This window comes from Ixodes scapularis, unplaced genomic scaffold (genome assembly GCF_016920785.2).
Source record: "Ixodes scapularis isolate PalLabHiFi unplaced genomic scaffold, ASM1692078v2 ptg000658l_1__unscaffolded, whole genome shotgun sequence".
In the NCBI taxonomy this organism is placed as follows: Eukaryota; Metazoa; Arthropoda; class Arachnida; order Ixodida; family Ixodidae; genus Ixodes; species Ixodes scapularis.
Genome location: NW_024610018.1, coordinates 974,647 through 997,277, shown reverse-complemented (window position 1 = coordinate 997,277; position 22,631 = coordinate 974,647). Strand labels below are relative to the sequence as shown.

The window sequence follows — 22,631 nt, the reverse complement described above, 5'->3', positions numbered from 1 at the left end:
GTTTCTTGCTTCAGTCGCTAGATAGCTCCACACCAAACAACATTGCAGGGGACCTAGACACCAGTGTCCAAGATCCTAGCCTCCAGCGATAAAATTGTGAAATGATCTGAAGCGCAGGCCTTTGTGAAAAGAGCGGCTGCGCATAAAACAAGCTTTTTCTCTTTATAACACTTTTGGCAATGGCGTTGGTCTTGGAGCTTCGTGACATTGCCTTTCCGACGTTCTTGCACTACGATATGTGCAAAATCTTCTAAAAAAAGAAAAACGGAGTTTGGCAAAAAGCGCAGCCTCCCTCCCCCCCTTTTTTTTACTGTGATCGTGTCAGCATAAACAAACATGGCGGTGCCCATGGAACAGAGCAGACACTGGTCTATGGCTATCCTTGTGTTTCGTCTGGCCTTCACGCTTTGGTAATGCAGTGCTATCTCAAAACGCGAGGTGTGTGCTGTGAAAAAGCTTTTGAAGTTGGTGGGCCGCAACAACGCGGCAGTAGAACTGTGAGCCCCACGCCCGTATTGCTGCAAATGAAGCCTGCTTCGTTTTCAAAAATGACAATGCAGCTTTACCGTTTTAGCTTAACAGCGCCTCGCTGATCGTTGCGTGAGCGTCCGTACTGCTGCTGAGCTCACATTGCTTCGTCATTGGGGGGGGGGGGGGATTCATGCCATTGGATCCCCCCCCCTCCCCTTTCCTGAAATAAAATCCGGGCTACGCCACTGCCGGAAACCCTTCAATATTTATCTTCTCTTCGCGTTTTACGGCCTGTGGGTACGTGTTCAAAGCTAAGGACGATAAACGCAGTCCACCTCTGTGATGTGAAACGGTTCTGAGTTTTTATTATTCGTCTGAAGGCGGACTGGCTCACGGTGGGAAGAAACCTGACCCTCGGGTCCGGACGGCCGCGCCCCGCTGTTTACACCAACGCACACCGGACAGCCAGGTGGAGCGCGTTAGGGCGCTTCGACGTCTTTTTGTTTAGTGTTACGCCATCCTTTGTAATATACGATGCCTACAGCACGCGCTCACAGTAAAAATACAAAGAAATCGCCGAAAAGAAGATGCCGTCAATGTCAAGAGCTCGTACAGGGAAGGGAGACGCTGTTTCTTGCGTTCCAGAACAAAACAAATATACACAAAAGCGTCGGGAACAAACTGGTCAGTTGTCATCATACTATGCAAAGCGCATACTTAGTGTGGTGCGCGCTGTCTGCCGCTCGCCTCAGGGACGCCTGCCGGGAGGTTCGGTCGCGTTCCGCAGGCACACCGCGGCAGCGGCTCCAATGCCGTGAGGAGGAGCGCCGGTTCCGCCACGCACTTTCATGTTATCGCCAAGAAAAGGCTGAGACAAACATGTATTAAAGGGACCATGAAACGATTCTGAAATCGAATTTCATCCACCGATCGTCGTAAAAGCTGTGAAAAGCAACACAAAAATAGGGAGCCAAAAATATTCTTCGCTATAGAAGTTTTAAAAGAAAACTGGCCTCTTTTGCGCCTTCTTTCCTTCGAAAGCTCTCTGCCTCTTCACTGCGATGCATCCGCGGAACCGCAGCATGTCAGCCGAATCCACGTCGCCTATTGGGTAAACGCCTATCTCACCAGCACCGCGATCATAAACAATAAATAGGCGGCGAATGTTTCCTAAAAGTTTTGTTAAATATTATTCAGATCCACATTTTGTACCATAATAGACCGATCTCACCAAGCGTTCCACGCATGCGTGACGCCGCCATAACTGTAGTTCGTAGGAGGCAGACGCCACGTCACGAGAGATCGCATGCCGCCTCGTGCTCTGCTCGCGTAGACCTCCAGCAGGGTTGTCGCGCGTGCAGAAAGACTACAGCTCCCACGATACATGTGGGCAGCGGTGGCGTACTCAACCTTGCTGTGAGGTCGGTCGATTAGAGATGTGACGAAAATTGCGAAATTTGATAATGCTGAGAGCCAAGCGCCATCTATCGTGTGGTAAACGAAGGAACTACTGCGCTTGCGCAGTAGGGCCGACAGCGTCGCTCAGTTACTTGGTCGCAACGTTTGACTACGTGTTCTTCTCGCGCGTCCCGACTTGAAGCAGAAAGACAAAAGCACTTGAAACAGACCACGACGAACAAGAACGCTGGATCCACAAACACCCGAGAAAAGTTACTACGGCCACGAATCCATCGACCCCGACCAAGCGAGCTCGGCCGCTCGGAAGCCATGACTTCATATGCTGCAGTGAGGCTTGATGATATTTTCTCAAAGAGAATTAGCGCTCTCGGTCTCTCTCTGTCTCATTTTTACCTAAGGCTTCCGACTATGCGATTTCAACTGTCTATAATTTCAGAGGTGATATTTCTGTTGACTGAACGAATCTGTTGAGATCCTCGATGGATGCTTCGTTGTTGCGCCATGCGACGCGGGACGCGTTGGCTGCTAAAATGTCCTCCCCCCCCCCCCCCCTCCCCTCCGGATGCAGGAGCTGTGAGAGAAGAGGTTGAAACGCACGCGGGAAATAGGGAATAACTAACTAGGTACAAATCGACTTGCTTCGCGTCCAAGCAGGAAAACAGTTGCCGAACAGCCGGATCCGACAGTTCTTGCCCCATGGGATCTCCAGCGCCCGCCATGCTCGCATTAGTTCCATACGCCATTTTTCAAACGATGGGGAGGACGTGGGGATTGCGACGGCCATTAGGGGGTTGGGAAGCGTGGGGAGGCTCACGGGAAGACAGGTTTTCCGTTTCCGGCTTACGTTCGGGGCGCTCCAAAAATGCGAGAGGATCTGCCGCTGGTAAATTTGGAGCGTGTCCCATGGAGCGGATTTTCTGCTCTCTCGCGCATTTTAAAAACCGATACGGATCTACCACTGGAATTCACCATCAGTGGCTTGTCTGGAGCATACGAGTCGCGAAACGGCGACCCATGTTAATCGGATAGGCTCATAGGTCACAAAATTGTCTTCGGTGTCTAATCGTTGAGAACTATCGTCGGGGTAGAGCAATTTGTGCCTCCTTCGTGCCTGCCCCGTGAGGCACGAGAATAGGTGGGCCGGCGGGGACTTTGCGACAGCACCGGGAGAACGTCTCCGTCTTGATGATTCTGCCCTTGGTCCAGGGACTTTGTGGACCTTCCTCCTCACCCGGGCCAGCCATCAGAAGGCTTTTCTGGGGAACAGTGCGGCCCAGCTCGGGCGGCTCGGCACCCGTGCTACGACCGTCCAGTTGGCAGCACCACGAGCGCTATGACACCCGATCAAGAAGACAGTCGGCAGCAGCGTGGAGACTGGCGACCAAGGTCGGCCTCTCGGGGACGGTCTGACGCTCCCGGGATCCGGCCGTCCCGGAGAAGGTTCATGGGCCTGCGGTCCGAGCGTTGCCGCCGCGGCCTCGCTCGGACCGAGGTTACCGCCGCGGTCTGAGCGGCGGTCATGGTGAGTCACGGACCAAAGGGTCGCCGAGGGCGGCCAAGTCGTCCAGGATCATCACTACCTGGTCGTCGCAATTTGTGGTACGTCTGACTCTTCTGTACGAGCTACGCTGTGCAGCAAACGAACGGACCCGCCGCGGCGGTTGATACGTGAGTACGCTGCGTGGTGGGAGTTGGAACACGGGGCTTTCTGTGAGCCCGACTGGTAGCTGGAATCCCCACAATTTGACGCCCAACGTGCAACGTAAGCCGAGCAACACCACCGAGCATTGGCGTTCCCAGTGAGTGGCGCTCTGTGTCGCGGAAGAACCGCCTGTCGCACCCTTTGATCGCCCGACATCGGGGGACTTTCCTCGACTTCGTTCGACGGCATTCAGAGCGCATCGCGAGCCAGTGCGTCGTGAACTCCGATATGCTGAACATTTACGGCAGCGGTTCCGGGGGCTGCCGGGGTCCCTGACTCAAGATGTTTGCATCTGTGAGCACGACTGGCATCCGTGCTGTCAGCGTGAAGGTCTCGTGATTTGGGGGTTTGAGAGCCGGCGCCCCTTTCCCTGAATGGGTGCCAAATGTTTTAGGAGGAGGGAAACCTGTGGAAACCATTGGCTTCCCTCCCCCGAGAAGGCGCAAGCAGCGGACGTTCCAGCTGAAGTCGTCTGGCTTCGAGCCTGCTCGTTCCGTATCGTGTCGTGTAGAGTGCAGCACACTGCTGGCCAACTCTCTCGCACTCCTCCGCGCGACTCGTTTTCGAAGGACCCGCGACAAATCGCGCTGGACAGTGGGGCGTCCCCTCCTTCGAGTGGACGGCCGCCTGGCGAGGAGTCCTGGATTGGGCTCCAGGCGGCGTATTTCTAGCGCGCAGGCGGACGTTGCACGCGCCCCGACAGTACGTTCCCCTGCTTTTGAGCGCGCCGCGCGCCTCGAACGCGCGGCGCGCTCAAAAGCAGGGGAACGTACTGTCGGGGCGCGTGCAACGTCTACTTTCCTGCAAGGCACTTGATCCGGCTCCTCACGTGATAGCGCAACTCTGGCTCCCGTAGGGAGCCTATGCAGGAGCTCTACCCACCCCCTTCCCGCTGCGCCACCTGCTGTTAGGCTGGCTCCTTGAAACTACGACGCCGTTGCTATGGTGCCACATGACGCTTCGCAGCCAATGGGAATTTAGGTGTCGTTTTTCGCTGGTACAGACAACGCCGGCTTCGCTCCATAGGACATTTAATGGCTTCGCCTCATCGTGGCGGACTTGTGCTGAGAAAACAAAAGAGAAGAGAATACTGTAAAACCCTTTATTTTCGCGGCCTATGTTTCGCCCGACTCGGTCACGGAGAGGACATATTCGTGGCCATTAAATTTCGCTAATTCCAGACGCCTGCATTGAAACTCTTAAGGCGGCGGTCCCACGGCCCCAACCATGATACCGGTGGCAGCTGTGCTAACGCTCCCACCTGCGGTGCAAATGTGGTGTCTGTGCGCGTGCCACGTATTTCGTGTTTTTTTTTTGTTTTTTTACAAATAAATTTTTAATTTGTCATCACTGTTTTAGTGCAAAATGTGATTTACATTTTTCAGAACGTAACGCACAATAAAAAAACAAAAAGTGCAAGTTTTGATATTTTAAAAGACGTATGCATTTCATGTTTCTAGACTTGTAATGCATCCAAGCAGCATTATTGTTTGATTTAATAGATGAAGAACTCGTCTAGTTTTGTGTAAACGTCTTTTTCTTAATTAGAACACTCACAGTTTTTAATACTTACTTAAAAATAGCCTTTTTTTTATGCGATTTTGAAGTCTCGTAACCCAGTTTCACGTCATAACGCAGCAACGACATTTAAGGGCATGCCCCTGGAAAACATGGGAACTCAGCATACAAAATATTATAAGTGCAACACCAGCAGTTTTTTTGCAAACACAACTTGATTGTGATAAAATTTCAAAGAATTCCCTTCACGCGTTCTTGGTTTTCTCAGGCAGCATTCTGGCATCTGATGAAATGTTCTTTAATTGTATGCTGGACGAACAGAGGTGGTTCACTGTAAGCGGGATTTTTTTTTTTTTGTATTCTTATTCATATTTGTTTAAAATAATTTTAAATCATGAGACTATTTTGAATCTCGACGTTGTATGCAAGAAACCGGTTTCATAAAAGAGGACAATTATTTAAACAACGATTCTTTAATTAGAGCTATTCTTGTTTTAATTGAAATTACTTTCTATAATTGTAATTTTTAAAGCATACTAATTGTCCTAAATAATAAAAAAGAACCTATGTTGTAGCAGACGACGCGCTCTTGTGCCATCTTTTGAAAGGTGGCTGAAATTCGAGGTTAAGAAGTTCAGGAAAAGTGGCGATGATTCTGTCCCTGACGCAGAGGATTCTTCTCTCAAATATTTCCTCGCGCTGGTTCCTCGTTCTTGCAATGAGTCACAGTTAATCTCGCAAAAAAGAAAAAAAAACGAGAATCGCGTCACAAGAATTACGAGGGTCACGAGGAAGTTCTCGAAAACACCTAGTTCCTAAAAATAAGCTATTCAATGCCGCCCGCCATGTTCCGACACCATGAAAGGTGTCGGAACAGAATAAACGAGAACTTTCTAGAGGTTCGTGATCGAGCGTTGCTTTCTCAGCCCTGCGCGCGGTTATATTGAGCTACACATGATGGCGACTGCGAAAGGGAATTTCATTCCCTTCACTCCAATAATTTTAACAGACTTTTTTTTTCTTTAAGGTTTCAGCTTTTTATCTGCGCTGGTTCTGTTTTTTTCCCCATCGTGCAGGGATTTGAGATTTTAAGTTTTAACGACAGGGCCTCACGGTAAGGATACAAATAGCCAGTCATCGTGGTTCAAATCTGATGCTAAGGAAAAGGGTCTAACACCCTTTCCATGAAGTGCCCCATGTGCGAAACCCATACTAGGTCGTCTTTCTTTGGATTAATTTTTATTTTATTTATTCAAATAAGAATAATATCAGACGATCAACTTTCTCGGTGTTGGTTTAATAATGCAGCGACCCCAAGCTTCCACTTTGCGCTTTACACCAACCATGACTCCTGCCCTTTGCAACTAAGGATAAGCTGCCAGATCCGCCTTGCTCGAAAGAGCGTCTCACCTGAGTGTGTGGGAAAGAAAGCAAATGCCAAAGGCCAGAGGGACTCAAGCCATGTCTCCAGACAGTCGCGCGGCTCACCCCTTTGCACTGCTTTCATTCACTCAGTCTCAGCTGAGACGCTGTTCTAGCAAGCCGGCTCAGGATCACAACTCGTGAAGTTTCCTCGCGCTTCTCTTTAGTTGTTCAGAGTCCTCGCAATGAGTGCATCGAAATGAAATCAAGCGAGATGCTCAGTGCTGCCCTGCCATGTTCTTTCATGACCAGGCTGAGAGAGGTTTCCTTGTGGCCTCTACTCTCGCCGTGTAGCAACGGAACCTCTTTTGCCGCGTAGGGGTACGACCTCACTGTGGTATGAAATGACCTGCCACCTACTGAGCAGCACGCCTACCTGCTGGTGGTAGACGACGAGATTAAAGACTCTTATACGTGGCACTCTGGCCTGCGATAGCATCTCGTTCTTTCTCCGCCAACCTAACATGATGTCAGAAGTGGGATCACGGCCGGAAATCAAGAACCGCTACCAGCACTGACTTCCGAGGCACCCAAGGAAGCGACCCTGCGCTGGAAGAAATGGCAACCACCGCAGCGGGCACATCGTTCGTGATACAGCCACCGGAGCCATTTTCTTTCTCGTCTCCGAACGAATGGCCGAAATGGAAGAAGCGCTTCCAACGCTTCCATACTGCTTCGGGACTCAGCACAAAGCCTGGAGAACACCAAATCGACGCTCTCCTTTACATTATGGGGGATCAAGCCGAGGACATCTTCAGCACGTTCCAGCTAACCGAAGCAGAAGCTAAGAAGTTCGATACCATCATGGGCCACTTCGACGCGTATTTCATACCGCGAACAAACGTCATTTTTGAGTGAGCTCGATCCAACTCCCGGGTCCAACAAGAAGGCGAGTCCATCGAAGAGTTTGCCACGTCACTGCACACCTTGTCCAAGTACTGCGACTACGGCCCAATGCAAGACCAGTTCGTACGAGATCGGCTAGTCGTTGGCATCCGTGACAAAAAGCTCTCCGCAAAACTCCAGCTTGACGCCGACTTAACACTTCAAAAGGCCCTAGAGTCAGCGAGGCAAGTTGAAAACGTCCGTCAGCAGCAAGTCGAGCTGAACCAAGACATCAAAGCCGGCAGCAGCGTCAACAAGCTTGACATAAGGAGAACTTCAATTAGCCGCTTCTCTGGATCTAGCACCAAATCACCAGGCAGGCTAGAACACAAAGAGTCTGTTCATCCAAGAGAAACAGCCAAGAATGACCTTGGTGTGGACGAGCACGCCATCCCAGAAAGTCCTGTCCAGCTCGACACGAGACTTGTAAGAGTTGCCATAAGAAAGGTCATTTCTCCGGAGTCTGCCTTTCCAAGAAAGTCCGCTTCGTTGGACCATCTCAAGACGAGGATGACGAGGTTGGCTTTATTGGAGGAGTGGCACATCCTCAAGCTGACAAGTGGGAAGTGACGGTGATGCTTCAAGGGGAAACCGTAAAGTTTAAATTGGACACGGGCGCCGACGAAACAGTCATCTCGCCCTCCATCTTCCGGAAGCTCTCCCCACGACCGCGCCTGGTAGCACCACCTCGTCAGCTTCACGGACCAGACGGAACCCTTTTGGCAACACAGGGGGCAGCTCGGCTCAACATCACGTACAGAGACCGCACTTCGGTGCAAGACGTTTACATCTTGGAAGACCTCCCTACGCCATTACTAGGAAAGCCTGCTATACAAGCTTTGCAATTGGTATCGGTGGTCAACGAGGTCAGCCCAAGCTCCCATATTCTTGACGGATCTAAAGTCGACGCAAGAGCAGAGTTCCCTGCGCTCTTCAAAGGGCACGGCAAGCTCCCTGAAGCATACCCCGTGCAACTCCAAGACGGCGCCAAACCGTTCGCACTAACTTCTCCACGGCGAATGCCGATCCCGCTCTACGAAAAGACGAAAGCAGAGCTTCAAAGAATGGAGAGAATGGGAGTAATATCACCCGTCGAGGAGCCAACTCCTTGGTGTGCGCCGATGGTAGTTGTTCCAAAGCCAAGCGGTGCAGTGAGAATATGCGTTGATTTCACAGAACTCAATCGCTACGTACTCAGAGAAAGGCACCCTATACCGTCCGTCGAACATACCTTAGGACTCCTTCAAAATGCAAAGTACTTATCAAAACTCGATGCAAACTCCGGTTTTTGGCAAATTCCACTAAGCGGAGACAGCAAGCAGCTCACGACTTTCATTTCGCCGTTTGGACGGTTTTGCTTCAACCGGCTCCCTTTCGGAATTTCTTCAGCTCCGGAGCACTTCCAGAAACAGCTCTCGAGTATCCTACAGGGAGCAAGTGGTGTCGTAGGCCATATGGATGACATTCTCATCTGGGGCTCCACTCCCGCAGGACATAACACCAGACTCCGCACCGTTTTGCAGCGACTCTGCAACGCAGGTCTGACGCTCAACGAGGACGAATGCTCCTTCAACGTCCAAGAATTAACGTTCCTGGGCCACAAAAACAACGAGCATGGCATCCGTCCAGACGATTCCAAGGTTGAAGCCGTCAAGGCCATGGACCCGCCTACCTCTAAGCCAGAGCTGCAGAGGGTGCTGGGAATGGCACGTACCTGGCTAGAATTGTTCCGAATCTAGCAACCATCCTTCAACCACTCAACTCTATGCTTAGCACTAAGCAAGAGTTTGTTTGGGGATTCGCTCAACAAGACGCGTTTGACAAGTGGAAGGCGATTTTATCGTCACATCCAGTCCTTGGAGTCTACGACCCTAGAAAAGAGACTGTAGTGACAGCCGATGCGTCTTCTTACGGAGTAGGCGCCGTATTGAGACAAAAGCAAGAGGGAAACACATATAAAGTCATCACGTACGCTTCCAGACTGCTGAGCAACACCGAAAAAAGGTACGCTCAAATTGAAAAAGAGGGTCTAGCGCTCGTCTGGGCTTGTGAGAAGTTCAGCGATTACCTAGTCGGCAAGTTCTTCAACCTCGAGACTGACCACAAGCCTCTGGTGCCGCTTTTCTCAAGCAAGGCTCTAGACGACCTCACTCCGAAACTGCAGCGTTTGCGCATGCGTATGATGAGGTACAACTACAACATCACATACGTACCAGGAAAAGAACTTCTCGCCGCAGACATGCTATCAAGGGCACCTCTCAGAAACACTTTCCCTCTAGACCTAGAGAGAGACGTTGGCACTTTTGTCCAACCTATCAGGTCCACATTGACATTCAAAGACACATGTCTTCAGTGGATTATTGACCACCGAAAAACAGACCTAGTCTGCCAAGCCTTGAGGAAATACTCTCAACGAACTTGGCCCTGCCGGCGAGACCTTGACAACGACGTGAAGCCCTACTATCAATATCGGCATCAATTCACTGTTGAGGAGGACCTACTTCTCTACGCCTCAAGGGCAGTGATCCCAGTAAAGTGCCGACCCAAACTCCTGAGACTTCTGCATGAAGGTCACTTCGGCATTGTAAAGACTCAAGCCAGAGCGGCAGGCTCTGTATGGTGGCCAGGTCTACAAAAGGGTGTGGAAAACACAGTAAAAACATGCCATCCCTGCATTGAAAAGTCAAAGAACAGGAAAATACCTCTGCTTCCGACTGAATTTCCCGACAGACCATGGCAGAGGGTGGCAATGGACCTCTTTTACCATGAAGGTCACTGTTGGTTAATTGTGACCGATTATTTTTCTCGGTACCCAGAAATCGCACGACTACAAAGTCTGACTACACAGGCAGTTGTCACACACTGCAAGTCAATATTTTCCCGACTCGGTACACCAGAGGTCGTTGTTTCCGACAACGGACCCCAGTTTTCTCGTGTAGCGACGTCTGCGTTTTCTACATTTGCAAGATAAAATGGATTTAAACATGTGACATCCAGCCCTCGCTATCCACAAAGCAATGGGTTAGCGGAGGCTGCAGTTAAAATAATCAAAACTTCGATGTCAAAAACGGGAGACCCCTACAAGACACTTCTCTCGTACCGAACGACACCTCTAAAGAACGGATATAGCCCTCCGGAACTCCTCATGGGAAGGTGGCTTCGAACAAACGTGCCTACAGCTACCAAGATGTTACTTCCCGTCAGCCCCGACATTAATCGACTAAAGAAGTTTGAGAAAGAAATTCGGGAACAACAAAAGGCATACAATCGCCGCCACGGAGTTCGCGACCTGGTGGACATCGTGGATGGTACCGATGTCTGGGTTGTAGACCTCAAAAGAAGAGGTACTGTACAGCAGCCAGCCCAGGAGCCAAGGTCCTTCATCTTAGAAACGGATGAAGGCACCGTTCGGAGGAACAGGACCCATCTTGTTCCCTACACCGATCAAACCCCGGCGCCCGACTCCTCACACGAATGCCAAGAGTGGCCGCTGCCTAAAACAACCTAGGCGGTACTCTCCTTAAGAAAGGGAGATGTGGTATGAAATGACCTGCCACGTACTGAGCAGCACGCCTACCTGCTGGTGGTACACGACGAGATTAAAGATTCTTATACGTGGCACTCTGGCTTGCGGTAGCATCTCGTTCTTTCTCCGCCAACCTAACACTCACAACCATGCCCAACTCCGCCTGAGCCATACTGAACAACTGTTAGCCGACCACAGCGGTTGAAAATGTGTGCAATTATACTTGCTTGAAATAACTGTAGGGAGGCGATTGAAATACGTTTCGGCTTACAATAATTAAATGCTTGCCTATACAAACTTAGTAAAACATATAAAATAGCGCAAAAAAGACAAGGACAAGAAGTGTATAGGACATGCACACGACAGGCAAAGCAGCACCACGTAAAAGTTTATTAATGTTTTACCCGATCATTCAAAAACGGAAATGTATTACTATGAAGTACAATAGAAGTGTCGCTGACACATGCCGTCTCGTATGTATGTATGTATGTATTTCTAGCGGCAATTGCCCTTTTTAACGAGCGTCTATAAAATAGACATGCCATTAAAGAAAAGAAGATAAAGAGAAAGATAATGAAAAGGAACTAGAAAAGTCTGAGAAATGGTTCGTAGGCACTCTGAAGTATCACGAGTGGACTTTCCACCATGCCTCGAGCCTTCTCTTTGAGCACATCACATGTTTGTTCTCCTCCGTAAAACCGAGGGCCTGCTCAATGCGGGTGCCGACGTCTGTCGCAGGTACGATTGCCGGACACTCAAGGAGCAAATGTTGGATAGTTTCTTCTACCTCACCACATGCACTGCACACGGTTTCGGTCACGTTCACATCGTACCGATGCCTGTAGATGCGGGTGCGTAAGGCACCACCGCGGGCCTCGGCAAGGAGTCGGCTGCCCAGTGTGTTTCCACACCAGCGGACGGCAGCGATGTTGGTCTTGAAAGTCGCGTATAGGTGCATGCTGGAATGTTCTTCCATGTCGGCTCTCCACCGATTCGTTTCGGCGGTGTTAATTTGTCCTCTCACCTTCGCAACCCAATCTTTCTTTGTAGAGGGCTCGTCGCTCATCGAGAAGGCGCCGTACTTTGTCCCAAGTCGATTGGTACGCCTCCCCCTTTCTTGTTTTTGATAAAGAATGCTTCCAGTAGCTCTCGAGCGACCGCATCTCGGCTTGTCTCCAGTATCCTTATCTGCCGAAGTCGCGGAACACAGCCACACGTGTTGCAATGCAATGGCAAATGCGAGCCATATTATTTTTTTTTACTGAAAATGGGTGCTCCCGTGCTCGGTTATTGATGCACCGCCCCGTCCCCTGGCCGATGTATACCTTTCCACAACTCAGTGGGATTTCGTAGGCCACACCAACTGTGCAGTCCACGTTAGGGGTGACGTGTTTCTTATCACATGGTGCTTTTGCCTTCTCATCAGAAATGCGGGAGCACAACCCAGCCAACGTCTTTGGGTCAGAGAACACAACGGGAACATCGAACTTGCTTGCAACTTTGTTCAGATTGTGGGCAACCTTGGGGATGTACGGAATAACTTCTGGTCTTTTTCTTCTCTGCCTCGTTGGGACCTTTCTTTTCAACCCCTTAATTTTTTGTAGGGCGGTCTCCGCCACAGAGACCAAGACCGAACACAGCCAATTCCAGTCTAGAAATCTTATATTTAAAACTAGCATCCGCCTGATGGTCACAAGACCAGCAATGCAGACTGCAGGCACGAAGTTGCAATAGCTTTCTTAACCGTCTTCGAATGAGCTGAATCAAAAGGAAGTAACTCTTTACGCGCGCGAGGTCGATACATCTAACACGCACGTCGCTTGCTGATGTGATATATATATCTAAAAACTGCAAATGGTTATTATCAGGGAGCTCATGAATAAAACGTAAACCTTTCCCATGTTGTTCAATACCTGACAGAACACTTTGTACTGTATCAAAGTGTGTCACAGAGGTGTTAGTTTTTAAAAGTACAAGAAAATCGTCCACGTATCTAATACCTTAAGAACATTGTCGGCGTTTAAAACACGATTCAATTAACGATCAATCGCGGACAAAAAAAAAATGTTACAAATCAACGGTGTGACGCAGGACCCAATACAAATGCCCTTGTGCTGTATAAACAGCTTGTCATCGAACGACACAAACGTGTTACCTAGATAAAATTACAGTAATGTCATGAAGCTGTCCAGAGGAATACCAAAAGCATTCTGGAAAGCCACCACGCCACTTGCTTCGATACACCCGATGACAGAACGGTACATTTCTTCATGCGGCATACAGGACTAGCGCCTGTCCGGTATACTTCTTGCCCCTGTCTTTTTTGCGCTGTTTTATGTTTTACTAAGATGAACCAACTAGCCCAACAACGTACCCTACGAAACTATAGAAACGTGTTTCTTAAGGAAGCTGTGCAACGATTTTAACGTTGAAAGAATTAGAATCTTCTGCTTTTGATATTGTTCACCTTGTCACAAATGACAGCAAACACACCTCCTTTCATCGAAATGTTACGATTCCGCCGCGTAATAGCGAGGTAAAACTTAGAATATTCCCCGACCTGCAGCCCCGAGCGGCGGCCATGAGAAACACGCGGCATGACGTCAATGGGGAATCTTGTAGAAAGATAGCAAGTTGTGCGAATACCTGCTCGATAAAAGGTAACTTTTCTATAAATCTTGTCGTCCCAACATATATATAAATGCGTCAAAAACCTGGTATCATCAACAAAACTTTTATTATACGGAGTTTTAGTGGCGCCATCTATCCTAGGTCCACAAAACCGTCAGCTCTCTTTGCTACCGCGAACAGACGCCAGAAGTCAATGGGGAAGAGGGACAGGGCCGGACGGGTATGGCCGGACCCGGATGAGACTTTCCTCCTTTCGCCACATTGTTTGCGCGGCGCCCGCCAGCACGTGGTCACGCGGTCGAGAGCGGATGAGTTCTCGCTCCTCGGCTGCGTATTTTCGGCACCGATTTGAAGTGCAGGGGGCGCGGGCAATGACGTCACAGACGTCCAATATATATTTGGAGTTCTTTGACATAAACACGTTTTATTTTGGATTCCGCCGACTGCATTTTGAAACGTCGGTTGGCCGGCGAGTGTGTGCGCGTGGTCGGGTGCTCGGCGACACGGCGGTGTACTCGCTGGTGTGTGTCGACGTGCCGTCTGTGCTCGTCGCGTATCGATTTCCGACATCCAGAAACAGTGTTTTTCATTTTCGCTCGCCCCGGGCCGTCGGTCACTTCTGTTGCAAACGAAGATTCGAAGTGACTACAGTACCGTGACCGTCCGACGGCACTTTTGCAGAGCGTTCAAGTGACCTCCGACGATACTCCACCGACGGTACATACTTCGCGTTAAAAGTCCCGTATAAAATGAATTGTCAAAACGGCTTTTTCGAACAGTGTAGCTTAGGGGAGTTCGCTTCCGGCTTTCGACGAGAGCGGACGGACGATGATTCGCTCCGATAACGGCGCGTTATCGGCCCACGCGGGCCGAGGAAGCATCGACGCTGCAGCCAGCAGTAGCGATGAGTATCGTGTGGTGTTGCCCCGTTTCCCAGATGGAAAAATGTGTCTGAATTCCGTGTTTTTGCACGCGGACCTGATGGGAAGACCGTACCGTGCTGTGGATTTTCGAGACGGACTGAAGGACATCGTGGACATGACGGACGTGGTTTCAATTGGACAATTCCAAATGAGCCACATATGGATGATCACTCTCGCAAGCATGGCTGCCACAGAAAAGATGAAAAGGATTGGACAACTCACGGTCAAGGGGCGGAAGTGTCTGGTGCTGGACCCCAACGCAAAGGACATTAGGGTAAGGCTACTTTGGCTCCCAACGTATCTGGAAGACAGACGTGTGGTGGAAGCTCTCGAGCCTTACGGTAAAGTTCGTAACATCGTTAGGGAGAAATGGCGAGTCCCGGGAATGGAACACTTGGAAACCATGAACAGAGAAGTCAGCATGACGCTGCATGACGCCGTCAGCTCTTCCGACCTGCCCCATATGATCAGGGTATATGGGGTGCAATCCCTTGTCATTGTGCCTGGAAGACCACCGCTTTGCCTACGATGCAAAAAAGTAGGCCATATCCGGAAACAGTGCCGTGCACCAAAATGTACCAAGTGCAACAAATTTGGTCACGAAGACAACGAGTGCTACGCGACCTACGCCACGGTGCTGAGGCGCGGGGACGAGGATGCCGAATCGAATCTCGACCAGTTCATGGACGTGTCCGAAGTAGTGGGAGCCAACGGCGAAGTGGGGGCGTCCACGGGCGGCCCTGCAAACAGTCTTCCCTCCGTACCAGGCGAGACCGGCGCCATCAACGACCACCAGCCACAAGACCCAGGAGCCATACCTGTGTCCTCGCAGACTGGGGATGATCCTTCCATGGAGCAAGGCAGTAACTGCGGCAGTGCTGCTACACCTTCGGAGCTGGACGACCGAGACCAAGGTGAAACCAAGCAAGCAGGTCCCTTTCCCGAGGGTCAAGGGAACGGAGTGGACACAAACTCTGCTCTGGGAACTGGTGTCAGTGACGTCAAGCGAAAGAAATTGGAACCGGGGGCCACATACGCAAGTAAGCGCATAAACGTGTCGAAGCCGCTTGCGCGGCAAGCCCAGGAAAAGCCACCCCCTTAAGCAGCGATGGGCGGTTTCCGCTTCGCCAGCTTAAATGTACGCGGTTTTCATTCGAGGAAAAAGCAGAATCAGCTACACCGTCTACTCGAAGAAAAGGAGATTGACTTTTTAGCAGTACAAGAGACAAAGCTAGAGAATGAGGAAGAGGTTGACCGCGCTTTACCACTTTTTTTGAGAAAATACGAGGTATGTGTCAGCCATGCTGCCGGTCTTTCGGGAGGGTGTTTCTTGTTTATAAAAAAGTCAGTTCAGTTAAGCGAACTAGCTCTGACGGTTGACTTGCAGGGCCGCTTTGTTATGTGTGATTTCCGGGTGCAGGAATGCAAGTGGCGGGTGATTTGTGTGTATGCACCAAACGATGTGAATTCTCGAGTTCAGTTTTTCAATCACTTGCGCTCATACTTGGTGTGTGATAGACTAGTTGTACTCCTTGGAGACTTCAATTGTGTTTGCGACTTAAATGACCGAACGCCGACCAGGCCCCATCTTGATAGAAGTGAACAACTATTGCTCGAAGTAGTCGAAGAGGGAGGCTTGTTAGACGTAGCCAACTTTCAAACAGGAACCAAACTCATACAGTTCACGCACTTTCAACGGGCGTCGCATGCCCGACTAGACAGGTTGTATTGTTCTATTGAACTAATACAACTTTTAAATGCTTATACTGTGGAACCTGTGTTATTCACAGATCACTGCATGGTTGCGATAACGATTGGACAAAAACGGAGGAAGCATAAGCGCATCAATTGGAAACTTTGGAAGCTAAATTCTCAGCTACTTAAAGATGAGTTTTTCGTGTCCGAAACGCGAAAATTACTTAGACAAGCAGGTCAAAACGGGGAAAACATTTTTGCGAGGTGGGAAACCTTTAAGCAAGACGCAAAACAATTGGCAATCGAAAGAGCAAGCACGCTTAATTATTACAAGCACGAAAAAGAAAAGCAACTCCAGCGTGACTTGCATCTTTTATACGAGCTGGAATGCAAAAATCCTGGCTACGGAACAAAAGACATAGAGTACATAAAAGCTCAGCTTGACAGTCTTTATCAGGAACGGTACGCGGGCGCGGTCGTGCGGTCGAGGGCAGAAAAGTTTCTCTTGGGAGAGCAACCCACAAAGAAGGCGTTGGAAGACGAAAAGAGGCACGCACTGAGTAAGGAAATACTAGAGATAGAGCACAGAAACAGAATCGTCACTGATAAGGAGGAGATCGAACGCGTCTTTCTTGATCACTATCGAGCACTGCTGAGCTGTCCCGCATTCGCAGACGATACCAAGGGTCTTGCAAAATTGATAACGTCACTACCGCGACTGAGTGAAGACTTTGCTGAAACCCTTGAAGAACCGATTAGTGTGCAAGAAATTGTAAATGCTGTGGACGCTCTCCCACAGGGAAAAACACCGGGACCCGACGGGATAATCGCTGAGTTTTATAAAGTGCACAAGAACGAGATTTGTCTCGTGCTGCATGAAGTTTTTCAAGAGGCCTACAAGGCAAACGCGCTCCCGCCTTCGTTTCTACGGGCACACACGGTGTTTATTCCAAAAGAAATGGACAACAACCAACGACGCTGCGTGAAAGGGTACCGCCCGATAACATTGTGTAATGTGGACTACAAGATATTCGCAAAAGTACTGGCAAACAGAATGCAATCTATTATTTGTGAAGTAGTCGGGGAACATCAAACATGTGGGATAAGGGGTAGAGCAATCCAGAGCAATATTCACGTGGCCCGAAGTGTGTTAGATTGTGTGTCTGGAAGAGGCGACCAAGTTGCAATGTTGCAAATTGATTTAGAGAAAGCGTTTGACCGCGTTCAGCATGATGTCCTTTTCAAAATACTGGCGCATGTAGGCGTTGGGAAGATAATATTACAAGGCGTTAAGATGTCGTACACCAACTGCTATACGAGTTTGGTGCTTAACAATAACGTGACGGAAAGTATACCAGTCCATTCTTCTGTGAGGCAAGGGTGCCCGCTGTCCCCCTTACTTTTTTCTTTGTACCTCGAACCACTGTGTCAGAGCATAATCCAAAGTTCAAATGTCCGAGGATATATCCTGCACAGCGTTGAAACCAAAGTCTTGGCTTATGCGGATGACGTTGCGTTTTTCTGCACCGATAAAACGAGTGTAAGCCACGCCCTGCGGTTGACGCACACTTTCTGCAAAGCCACGGGTGCCTCGGTGAACCTGCAAAAGTGCAGGGGCTTCTGGCACGGAACGTGGGCGAGCACGCCCGAAGTTTTCGAGGACATCCATTGGAGCTGCACTCCATGCAACTACCTCGGTGTGCCACTGGAGAGCCACAGAAACAGCACGACCTATTGGTCAACTGTAGCAGCAGATATCGACAAGCGCTCCAAGCGCTGGATCCACCGAGATCTGTCGATTTTTACGAGAGCAACTATATGCAACGTTTTTTTGATTGCCAAGCTTTGGTATGTGCTACAAGTTCTACACTGTGCAAGGAGCAATATACAAAAGTTTCACCGTGTCTTTGCGGTTTTCATATGGACTTCAACTTGGGAGCCTATGCGACGGGAAAACCTTTTCCGTAGTGTCGCAGACGGGGGTGTGGGCCTGCCCCACTTATTCGTTAGACAGTTGGTATCACGATTTCTTTTTTTAAGAGACCAGGAAGTCCCTTTTATTCGCGAAGTCATCCAAAACCAGCTGGCATCCTTTATCCCCACTTTTGTTGTGTCAACCGTTGAATATCACCCGCCAAGACTGGTGGGATACCTGAAAGAGGTTGTTGACGCCTTTAATTTTCTAGCAGTCCGTTTTTCTCGGGAGTACCTCGCAACTGTCTCGAGGAAAAAACTAACACGGGATCTTGTTGATATTCTCTTCCCAACGCCAATATACCGAGTCTTGTACAAAAATCACCCTGGGCAGGATGTGCTGTGTCGTGTAAAAAAGATGGGAATTCCTCCTAGGATCAAAACATTCTTTTTCAAATTACATTGTTCTATTTTACCCACCAAGGTATGGTTGCAGGAGAAGGGTATCTTTGTTCCATGGACTGTAAACTGCTTATTGTGTAAGGAGCCCGAAACTGTTGAGCACATTTTTATCAACTGCTGGGACGCAAATTTTTTTTGGGACGTGTTGCAGCGAACTTTGCGCAAAAGCCTAGATATTACACCGCATTCCATTCGTTTTCTGCCCGTAACGCCAGGGGACACCGTTCCGTATGACCTCATTATGCTCCTTAGTTTATACAGCATGTGGAATTCCCGAATGGACGTGCGAAATGCCGTTCAGACCCCGAAGTCTGTGCATTGTTATTTCATTCAACTGGTAGCACAAGTCACCAGTGTGTACGAAGGTCGCGACACAAAGCCCGATTGGGTACCATTGTTTAACAAATTGTTACAGATGAAAGAACTGTAGTGATAAATGAGGGACCTATTTTTGTAGTGCGATATTTTTGTGTGCTCTGACTCTCCGTTTTTGTTTCCCATGAAATAAAGAAAAAAAAAAAACAGTGTAGCTTAGTAGTTAAGACGTCTGCTTCCTACGCAAGCGGTCGTGGGTTCGATCCGCGGTGGCGGTATAGTTTTTTTTTTTTTTTCGAACATTTTGTTTTGTTGGGGCATTTGGCGATATTTACATTTCTTTTTTACGATTAACACTGAAAAGAAAAAAATGTTGTCGACGGCAGTGCTAAAAACGCGAGCTATACTCTGTTTCACCTTGTGTTGTACCGCAGGAAAGGCTACAAGCACGAGGTCCTTGCTCTAGGGCACATCTCCGCGGCACAAGCTCTCGTGCACCAAGGGCAGCTGCCAACGCTATGAGCTCGCGCTTCTAGCCTTCGCTGCGGTACAACATAAGGTGAAACGGAGTATAGTTCCTTTAGATCACACGGCACGAGCGCTCCTACAGCGGGTACAATCATGCCAGCCAAGGCTACTCGCTCGCCGCTTGCACGGCCTTCGTAGCCCTGTTGGAAAATCTCGATGTTGGAAAGATGACCGAAAAGGCTCATACAAGCATAACCGTAATATGGGACATCCTATACAAGCGAAAAGCGGCTCCAGTACAGTGGATTAAGGCGGAACGATACAGGTGGGCGGAACCATACAAGCGTGTCGTATTATGCGACATCCTATACCAGCGTAGTGGATTACGGCGGAACTAAGGCGGACGGAACCATACATGCATAACGTAATATGGGACATCCTATACCAGCGAAAAGGCGATACCAGCATGGTGGAGCCATATGGCTCTACCAAGTATGGTATCGCCTTTCCATTGTTGTAGAGGGCGATTTAGATTTAAGCTTTACATATATGTTTAGAAAGGTCGTGAAAGCTAAATTAATGTGGTTTGTGCAGGCGAGTTGTACGGCCAGGGGTACGTAGTATAGGGACCTAACCGTAACAATCAGTCGGATAATTAAATACAATTTGTTAATTAACTCCTTAATTACTAAAAACGAACAGATGGTTTCAATTGGAAACTTGCCGAGAGTCATCGAAAACCACTAAATCAACTCTTTTTAGAAGGATATAACGCAGGGGTAGCATTTTATGCGTTCTGTAAAAACGATTTATTTGAATTCGTTTTTAGGTTTTGGTTTCTTATCGGAGGGCATCTCTGTGCCCACGGTCCTGTTCTCCAAGAGTTTAGTTGTGCAACACACGTGCGCCTTGCTTCCCTCCATCCTACGAGGGAGGCGAGGGTGTGGCTTTGCACTGCGGCCAACGGGCAGCAGGATCGCAGGCGCAAAGATGCGCTCTGGTAAGAAATCGACATCTGGAAACGCGTCCAAATTGACTATTTTTTTAAAACGCCGTAAAATGCTGCTCTTGTCTTATATCTTCACAAATAAAGTTGATTTTGTGTGTTTTGATGATACTTAGCAAGTTTCTAATTGAAACCTTGAATCTATTTTCACAAATTGAAATTTTAAGAAACATATTATACTTAAAGGGAAGCTGAAGCGGTTTTTCATTTGAGGAAACACATTAAAATATTCCTTTTGACCTCCAGGATATCAAATATCAAAATTATTTCTCAATTTGGTTAATCGAGGCTGCATAGAATCATTTTTAAAGTACTGCTGGAGGCACTTCCCTGGAGAGCGACGTCACAAAAGCAGCTTTCGAAATCTTTGCTCACGCATCTTCAGCGCCTATCAAAGCTATGCACGCACATCTATTTTTTTAAAATGGCAGAAAAATATGTCACGACTGGTGCCAGTGCAGGAGAAAATACCTAGAAAACTTGCGACTGGACGCGCGGCCCTTAAGCGACACACACTTGGTGGCTGAAAGGTCTTCTTACGATGTCACTATTGGTAGGATGTTTTTTTGTGTTTTCTCACGTTTAGTTATATCTTTGTGGAAAACAAACAAGATATTCAGATTCGCGGGATAAAACTACGCTAGAATGAACCTCCATCTAGTTTTCTGAAAGAAGTTTGGCACTTCTCTGTAATAAGCCGACTGATCATTACGAATCAAAATTAACTGTTGGGCTAGTTGGCTACACATTGTATAAAAATTCAAAAGCGCAAACACCAAGGAAAAGAAGAGGGGGCAGGACAGAGCGCTCTGTCCTGTCCCCTCTTCTTTTCCTTGGTGTTTGCACTTTTGAATTTTTATACAATGATCATTACGAATTAGCCTTTTATACTATATGCTGCCCTGGCCATATAACTCACGTGCACAGATCCCGTAAATGTAGATTTAATGGCTTTTTTAAAAAAAAATCTGTAAAACATACAAAAAAACACCCTGTAGAATGTCCCCCAATACGATACGATTGTATGGTTCCTTCCCCGCTTGTATCGTTCAAGAAGGACTTGCAGACATCCAGCCTTTTATTGGAATGCTGGATGTCAGCGAGTCTCTACACCAGTGAATGGTTTCAAACAAGCATGATGTTTGCACACTAGTAAGCTCTTATCCGAGGCCCTCCAGGAGCACTAAAAGCAGAGGCGAAATGTAGTGAACTGGTAAATTTGGTTGCAGGTATTTATTTTTAGAAGAATTGCATGCAGCAAAGTTTAAGTTTGCTCAAAAGGAGATAATTATAAATTCAATACTGAACAATGGTGTCCCTTGAGCTGTCAGACCGAACTCCCACTCTTGCCACTCAGGAGTTCCTAACTTGTGCGTAGAGGATCAGCACAACCCAGATTTGTGCTGCGAGCGCACCTGCAATATAAAAGTTCAATAAACATGAGATGAAAAATGAGACGTTTACAATTCTCTCTAATGTGAAATTAGAGCACAGATCTTGAAAAGGAAGATGGGAGGGTATGGCCCCTCCTCGCCCTCTCCTCCTCCTCTTCTGCTCCCTCCCATTTAGCGGGAAAATTTCCCCACTAAATTTAGCGGGTTAAGTTTCCCACTAAATTTAGCGCGGAAATTGATGTCACGTGACCTCAACACCAATGTAGTTTTCCCGCTAAAAGTAGCGGGGAAAATGACGTCGCATGATCGTGTCACGTCATCCATAAAACAATTCAGTTTCTCAGCTAGACTTAGCGGAAATATTAACGTCACATGACCTCAACATTAATTCAATTTCCTGCCAAGTTTAGAGGGGAGGGCGGTTACACCGACAGCGACGCCGCGAAATGCAAAAACAGGTGCCTAAGAGCTGCGCTCAAAAAAACTAAATGCCTCAGGTGAAATAAAGCAAAAATTAGAGACAAGACAAAGAAAAGAGAATCTAAGATGCCGTTCTCAGATCCTTCCTTTTGTCCGTTCTCAAATGTTTTGATTTCAAGAAATGTTTATCTCTTTATTCATACCCAGGAAACCTCTCCCAGTTTCAGGATGAATGCAATAAATCAATGCAGACTAGACCTTGTGAACTATAATGCACATGAAAATGAATGTTTGCCACGTAGTCATGCATGAGTCGGTGGCTCAGATCTCTAAGTACATTTGTAGTGAGGAACATTCTTGAATAAAACTTCTAACCTTCGAATTCAACAGTTTGAACTTCCATAAGCGACACTGTATGGCAGATTTTTTTTTTTGTGACACATCAGAAACGGTACAGCAT

General features: G+C 48.3%; 1 protein-coding gene across 1 annotated transcript; it reads left to right on the top strand.

Annotated features, from left to right (window-relative positions):
- The first annotated feature begins 14,370 nt into the window (after positions 1–14,370).
- Positions 14,371–15,883, top strand: LOC120848552. The gene has a single exon (XM_040504576.2). The coding sequence runs from the start codon at positions 14,403–14,405 to the stop codon at positions 15,597–15,599; it is 1,197 nt and encodes a 398-aa protein (XP_040360510.1). The 5' UTR covers positions 14,371–14,402; the 3' UTR covers positions 15,600–15,883.
- Positions 15,884–22,631: the final 6,748 nt, after the last annotated feature.

Coding starts and splice junctions, on each gene's coding strand:
- LOC120848552 (XM_040504576.2), top strand. CDS start 14,403: ATGATTCGCTCCGATAACGGCGCGTTATCGGCCCACGCGGGCCGAGGA.